This window comes from Mauremys reevesii, linkage group 2 (genome assembly GCF_016161935.1).
Source record: "Mauremys reevesii isolate NIE-2019 linkage group 2, ASM1616193v1, whole genome shotgun sequence".
In the NCBI taxonomy this organism is placed as follows: Eukaryota; Metazoa; Chordata; order Testudines; family Geoemydidae; genus Mauremys; species Mauremys reevesii.
In genome coordinates, this window is record NC_052624.1 from 224,352,446 (window position 1) to 224,360,302 (window position 7,857).

General features: G+C 37.8%; 1 protein-coding gene across 4 annotated transcripts in view; it reads left to right on the top strand.

Moving 5' to 3' along the window:
- The window catches only part of CHD7 (chromodomain helicase DNA binding protein 7), a 194,008-nt gene extending 186,567 nt beyond the window's left edge, over window positions 1-7,441 (top strand). For 2 of the 4 annotated variants that reach the window (XM_039523867.1, XM_039523866.1), the window contains 6 exons: window positions 1,496-1,723; window positions 1,948-2,391; window positions 3,011-3,232; window positions 3,685-3,825; window positions 4,526-4,630; window positions 5,563-7,441. In XM_039523867.1, coding sequence (XP_039379801.1) covers window positions 1,496-1,723; window positions 1,948-2,391; window positions 3,011-3,232; window positions 3,685-3,825; window positions 4,526-4,630; window positions 5,563-6,495 — 2,073 coding nt within the window. In that variant the 3' untranslated portion in view covers window positions 6,496-7,441. The remainder of the gene's footprint in view (window positions 1-1,495; window positions 1,724-1,947; window positions 2,392-3,010; window positions 3,233-3,684; window positions 3,826-4,525; window positions 4,631-5,562) is intronic. The other 2 variants (XM_039523864.1, XM_039523865.1) reach the window with 1 other exon arrangement.
- Window positions 7,442-7,857: the final 416 nt, after the last annotated feature.

Below are 7,857 nucleotides of genomic sequence, written 5' to 3' on the forward strand. Positions count from 1 at the left end.
AGAGCAGAGGTTTGGAAGATCACCATTTATGTTGGGGGTGAGGAGATTGTAGAGAGAGCATACTAATGACCTACTTGTTCCAAGCCATTATATAATGTTGACAGATGTAATTGTATTAAGGTTTCCTGTAAACATAAGCAGCAACTGCAGATGAAGTGTTGTCCTATATTTTATTTTTGTAACAATGCAGATAATTATTTAATAGGAAACATCTATAAAACAGTGATTTTGTGATAAATCCTTATAAATTTGTTTCCTGGTTTTGCAAAGAGGGTAGGGAGAGAAATAAAGTAGTAATAGTCTTAAGCTTACTAATCACCATAACAGGGCCATCTGGTTTAGAAAAAAAAAACTTGCTCTAATAGGCTTATTCCTGGGGAAAGCAAGCAGTCTGCTGCAGCTGCTGAGACTTGCTAGTGGCTTTTGCAGTGTTCCGCTGTTCAGGAAGCTAAAGGATGATTCTATTCCGTAATCAGCAGTATTTTTCATATACAGACGCCCCCCCGACTTACGCAATCGTTCCGTTCTGGAAAGCCTTACGTAACTCGAATTTTGCATAAGTGGGAAATATACACCCGTACGCAAAAATGTCTGCAACTCGAAAATCCTATTTCTGGCTTATGGAACTTTTTCCAAAGTGCAAATTTGCGTAAGTCAGATCATGCATAACCCGGGGAGCATCTGTAGTGTGTTTCTGTATATTTCAAGCAAGCTAGAATACAAAATCATTGAATACTGACATGGAAAAATCAAGTGATCCTTCTTTTTCTTTTCATAAAGTCATTTTAGGAAACATTCAAAATGCTAAAATCAGCTATTGCTAGATTCAGAAAGTTTCACCAAAGGAGTTTAAAGGTTCATAGTAACAAATGCTTTTAATCTGTGTAAATTCTGTCTAAGTAAACTAAACTGTAATTAGAATTTTTTTTTATGTACACGCTTCAATGAAATTTGAAGTGATAATGGGTGTGGAATGAAAATTGACATTCATTAGATGTCCCTAGGTTGGTGCCCGTTTCATAATGTTGAACTTTATTAATAGTGACGCTAATGAGGAACCACTTCCTGGGACAGAATTGCAGAATCAAACCTGTTGGATATGAAATACCATAGCTTTAAGATACTGATGGCAGATATTTTAATTCTCCTGTCCAAACTGATGATTTTGCTGAACTGAAGTTCAGCATTATGTAAACAATAGTGAGTGCTTTGTAAATGTCAACTAGTGTAATATTTCTTTATAGAAAACAAGTTCTCCCAACACGTTAGTTTTAAATGATGAAAAGTAACTTCATCTCTCTCCACCATAATTCTCTGTATGTGAACTGTTTAGAACAACTGGTTTATTTTCTGGTCTGTAAGCATTCTGTTAGATATTTTTCCTTGTATTTCTCAAGTCTTGCAGGCTATTAAACTGTGCAGTTGTGCTCAGTCTGACTGAGTTTAAATGGCTACTTTTGCACCAAAGGTTCATTATGTACTTTCCTTTATGCAGGACCGAGTAATGATCAACCGATTAGACAACATCTGCGAAGCAGTGCTAAAAGGGAAGTGGCCAGTAAATAGGCGCCAGATGTTTGATTTCCAGGGGCTCATACCTGGGTATACTCCAACAGCTGTGGACAGCCCTCTACAGAAAAGGAGCTTTGCAGAGCTCTCCATGGTTGGTCAAGCCAGCATCAGTGGCAGTGAAGATATCACTGCTTCTCCTCAGTTATCAAAGGCAAGTTGAATCTTTCTGGTTACATTATAGAAAAAGGAACCTCATTTTGCATGTTAAGTAACCAGGGGTGGGGGAGATGAAAAGGAAAAATAGGCTGCTTTAAACTGCTTTGCTGAATAAAATGAGGCTTTTCTGTCTTATGGTCAAGTGAAACATCAGGTTTTTTCCCCCTAAAATTCAGTACAGCTTTGTTAGTAATTAGAAATGCTCATTTTTTTTATTAGGAAGATGCACTCAATTTATCAGTCCCACGTCAGCGGAGGAGGAGACGGAGAAAGATTGAAATTGAGGCTGAGAGAGCGGCCAAGAGGAGAAATCTTATGGAAATGGTTGCCCAGTTACGAGAGTCTCAGGTGGTCTCAGAAAATGGACAAGAAAAAGTTGTAGATTTATCAAAGGCCTCACGAGAGGCAACAAGTTCTACCTCAAATTTTTCATCTGTTACTTCTAAGTTTATCTTGCCTAATGTCTCCACACCAGTGTCTGATGCCTTTAAAACTCAAATGGAGCTGTTGCAAGCAGGTCTTTCACGCACACCCACAAGGCATCTACTAAATGGTTCTTTAATAGATGGAGAACCGCCCATGAAGAGGAGGAGAGGAAGGAGGAAAAATGTAGAAGGGCTTGATCTATTGTTTATGAGCAACAAACGGACATCGCTGACTGTTGTAAGAGAGCAATATTTTTTTTGTTTTTTCCTTTGTATCTATTACTCTAGGTATCTGAGTTTGAAGTGCTATTGTAGTTTAAGTGACTGTGTAGAAATTTCTTTTTTACTAAGTCCATCAGCTCCTTGTTCATATTCAGAGCTATATTTTCTTCAATTATTGACCAAAATGTTATGCATTTCAAATTAAGCACTTTTAACGGTGACAAATGACAACTTTGTTATGTGTGATATACACCTCTTAAATAGTAATCGCAAACTTCACTCTTCACAAAAACCTTACAGGTGCACTAACAAAATGGAATTCCAGTTTGAGGTTTTACTGAATACTAATTATGGAGGAAAGACCAGGGGACTCTGCATTGGGAACAGCTAGAAAATAGCCTCAGAACTGGCTTTTGGGGCTATCATGTGCTCTTGTAAAATATCATTAAACATCCCAAATGTCCATAATGTAACAATATTGCTTTATATGGTAAGATTTATTCAAACAACTTTAATAGTCTAGGGACATTCCCTGATGGGTAAGCTCTGATTTTAGCTAGTCATTTTGGGAAATCACTTCTCCCAGGTAATATTCCTTAGAGGTGAAAATTCATACCAGCATCAATTTTTTGCAGGAGGATGCAGAAGTGACCAAAGTATTTGAAGACGATATGGAGACCCCACCAGCAAGAAACATTCCATCTCCTGGACAACTGGACCCAGACACTCGGATCCCTGTAATTAACTTAGAGGATGGGACCAGGCTGGTGGGAGAGGATGCTCCTAAAAACAAGGATTTAATTGAATGGCTTAAATCACATCCTACCTATACTGTTGATATGCCAAGTTATGTACCAGTAAGTAGATGTTGCATATAAAACTATAGCTTCTATCAAATTAGTGTGGCCTTAAGGCTCAAAGAAATTGAAATACATTTATTGAAAGAGATTGTGAAGACCAGGCATACTCATTTAGTGTCTAATCCTATGTCCTATTGAAGTCAGTTGTAGTTTTCCCCTAAACTTCAATGGAAATAGGACCCATAGGTTGCCAGAATGTTATTTTAACTTCATTTTTATATTTAAATTTAACAGCGATGTGTGTATTGGAAAATATACATCAAATTGTGCAGAATGTTTGTTTCCCTCTGGCAAAAATGAGAAGATTTCTGAGAAAAAATTTAAAGCAAGGAATTTGGCTATATACAGTCTTAAAAACTTTTATTGCAATGAGTTGATTGAAGGTTTATTTCTTTTGACCGGAAAATAGAAAAACCTAACACAGTATATTTTTTGTTTTTTCCTTTTAGAAGAGTGCAGATGTGCTGTTTTCCCCATTTCAGAAGCCGAAGCAAAAAAGACACAGATGTCGAAACCCTAATAAATTGGATATAAACACCTTAACAGGAGAAGAGAGGGTACCTGTTGTAAATAAACGAAATGGAAAGAAGGTAAAACTTAGACTAGTCTTCTCCTCTGCTAGAGCTGTTTCAGAGCATCTCTGGCACCCAGAAAGCAAGTCTTTCATGCCAAGATGATTTAGGGTTTAATCCTGAGAGGCTGATTTAGGGGCCTGCAGCCTGCCGATTTACAGCCCTTTTAGCTAGTGGGTGAATAATTTGCTGAACAATTTGACTTTTTTTGTCAAATTTTTTAAATATATAACAAACTTCAAATTATTGACTCTGCTTGAGTCACAAATATTAGTTCAAAAATATTCAGTCTCCCAACTGGTATCTAAGGGCTTGTCTATACAGACAGTTAGTGCGCACCATGCTAGAGCACTATAGATTTACACACAAGCTTGCCCCGCATGAAGTTTCAGCATAGACATGACCTAAGATGGACAGTATCTCTTAAAAACAACAAGGAATCCAGTGGCACCTTAAAGACTAACAGATTTGTTAGAGCATACGCGTTCATGGGTAAAAAAACAAATCTGTTAGTCTTTAAGGTGCCACCGGACTCCTCGTTATTTTTGTGGACAACAGACTAACATGGCTGCCCCTCTGATACTTAATATCCCTTAATCACCTCTGAATTGCACTACTAAAAGCCACTATAATCTTTTAGAAAATAAAAGTAATCTTCTGCATATGAAATGTGTGCATTGTTTCATTCTTTAAGAGTAATTAATGTCTTTTTAATTAGATGGGTGGAGCTATGGCCCCTCCAATGAAGGACCTACCAAGGTGGTTGGAAGAAAATCCTGAATTTGCTGTTGCTCCAGACTGGACTGATATTGTTAAGCAGTCTGTAAGTATAAGGCTCAGTTGTTCCATTTAAAGTTTATTTGCAAAAAAAAATTAACACTGTATACATTTCCCCCACATAAGCATTGACTGTTAAGCCTTTAGCCTGTAGCTTGTTTTGAACTAAGGAAATATTAGTGGCAGGATGGGGTTATCCGACATTTGGGAGAGGATGATAGAAATGTGCAATGGGATTGCAGTAGATTGTGCACTAGTGGCTATCTTAAACATTTATTATACATTAAGGTTTTTTCATAGTCATATAAATGAGTGACTGCTAAATACAAATACTCATTCACTAATTGAATATTAATCAAATAGTCACATCCATATAAGAAATGGATTCTCTAATTGAAGGATATTGGTATCAACCAGCATCCAGGGGTTAACTTTTCCAGCTTTTCATTTTAAAAGATCCGTCTGAAGCAGAAGCAAGCAACACTGCAAATACTCATTTATTCTGTGAAAGCGTAGGATAATGCCCAGCTGATAAACAGTAGTTCAGTAGAAATAGAAAAACCATGACCAGCGTGTAATTGCAGTGTTTTCATCGTATTTTAATTGAATTTGGTGAGCAGTCTGTGAAATGTGTGTTTCACAGCTCTGATTCTATTCAGCATGTTTTGTCCCATCGTTGTGATTATATGTATAAAATTAGCATTTTTTGCTGTTCACTTTGTTCCATTTCCTATGCTTTCTGCCAGCTCCAACATTCATGTTAGTCTGTCTCCATTTGTCATTTACCAATTTTGAGATTTTTTTTTACCACCACCAACATTGAAGAATGTAGAATGATTGTGTAACAATTCTTCTCTCACACATGACCCATTAAACATATACTCTGAGTATTGAACACTGACAGGGCATAATCAACTGTTCCGATTTTAAAACTGAAAGTATATTGATAAAGAATCTTTTTTTCACCTCTTTGTTCAGGGTTTTGTTCCAGAGTCCATGTTTGACCGTCTTCTCACAGGCCCAGTTGTGAGAGAGGAAGGAGCAAGCAGAAGAGGAAGAAGGCCAAAAAGTGAAATTGCCAAAGCAGCTGCAGCAGCTGCCGCTGTAGCTTCAACTTCGGGAATCAACCCACTGCTAATGAACAGTCTATTTGCTGGAATGGACCTCACAAGCCTTCAGAATCTACAGAATCTACAGTCTCTCCAGCTTGCCGGCCTCATGGGCTTCCCTCCAGGACTAGCAACAGCTGCGGCTGCTGGAGGTGATTCTAAAAATCCAGCTGCCATGCTGCCTCTGATGTTGCCAGGTATGGCAGGGTTACCCAACATGTTTGGACTGGGTGGATTGTTGAATAACCCAATAACAGCTGCTCCTGGAAAGACCACTCCTGCTTCCAGTCAAGGAGAAACTGAAGATGGCACTTCAAAAGCAGAAGAGAAGAAAAATGAGAACGAAGAGGAGAACAAAGACGCTGAGAAAAGCACAGACGTTTCTGCTACTGACTCTGCAAATGGATCTGTCAGTGCTGCTACTGCTGCCGCCGCCACCAGCAACAACACTGGATTGCCCACAAACCCTCTGGCCTTCAATCCTTTCCTATTGTCCACCATGGCTCCTGGCCTGTTCTATCCATCTATGTTTCTACCTCCAGGACTGGGAGGATTGACACTGCCTGGTTTCCCAGGATTAGCCGGACTTCAGAATGCAGTGGGCTCCAATGAAGAAAAGGCTACTGACAAAACTGAAGGGGCTGCATTTAAAGAAGAGGAGAATTTAGAAGGCAGTGATGCAGAGGAGAGCCTTGATAAAACTGCAGATTCCTCCGTTTTAGAAGATGAAATAGCACAGGGTGAAGAATTAGACTCGCTTGATGGGGGGGATGAAATAGAAAACAATGAAAATGATGAATAACCAGTACCAATTACAGTTAAAGTGTTTTAAACTTTTGACAAGTGGTAGTCCTACTGTTTACACTCACAGTTAATGTCCATACTTAGTTTTTATAAGCTGTTCTGTAACATAGTGTAGCAAAAAAAAAAAGTTTCAAGTCATGTTATACAGATGTGTCAAAAGGTATCTTGGTCATTAAGTATTGTGCAGTGCATTATTTATTATCCCTAGGAGAGATGAAATTTGAGAGGTGATCATGTCTTTTTAAGGAAATTGACATAATGCTCTGCTTTTTTTTTCTTTTGGTACCATTGGTATTATTATAAAAGCAGCAATTTGTAATCAAGTGGCACTAATAGAAGGAAGTGCTGCTTAAAGGAAGTATGAAGTTATATATTTAATTTTTTTATTTTTAATTTTTGCTGTGAAGGTCAAGATGAAATTTACCATACATATCATACTTGCGCATCATTTTGACTGTATGGGAGTTCATACACTCGCGCGTGCACACACCCACACACACACTCTTTCTGACAATCTCCATGATAGTGTGAATGTCTCTGTCTTGAGACACAGCAATAATAAGGCAGCTGTTGAATGTGAAGAGTACCTTTTGGAAATTAACCCACTGAGAAGGTTCTTACAGGATAAAACTACAGTTTAATCGTCTCGTGATCTTGTAATGCACTGGTATAAACAAAAAAAAAAAAAAAGAAAGAGAAAAAAAATAAAGAAAATCAGGTACCTTTTTTAAATTAAAGGACTTTGTTACTTTAGCCACAAAGCTAAACAGCATTACCTCAACTCTAAACTAGCCTTGAAGTTTACAGACATGACTTTGTAAATGTATTGTTTTCTTTGTTGTGATGTCTTTTTATTTTTTTCTTTGGGAACTGCTATCATGTAAGATAAGATGTAAATTGCTGCCAACTGTAGTAATGATGCTTTTAATAAAAGTGACCCATGATATGCAGAGCTGTAATTATAGAATGTAGTGTTTAGAGAAATGACAAATGGTGTTTCTCTCTCTCTCTCTCTCTCTCTCTCATGTATGTATGTATATAGGTGTGGAGGTTTTGGTTTTTTGGGGGGATGGGCGTGTATTCAAAGTAGAAGCAAAATACATCATTGTGGCCATTTGTACAGTTCCTTGCTATATCCTCTTTTACTAGATTAACTGTTAGTAATATGTCGAACTAAGCACGACGAAAAATCTTGAATTACCTTCACATTATTCCACTCTAACTCACTCCACAGAAAAACACACAAAAACCCTGCATTTACTCCCTCAAAAGGGCATGTGGGACTGAGAATACTTTAAAATGTGTTCAGCATGTGATAATGTGGTACACTAAAGAACAAAAGGGCAAAAGAAAAATGAGG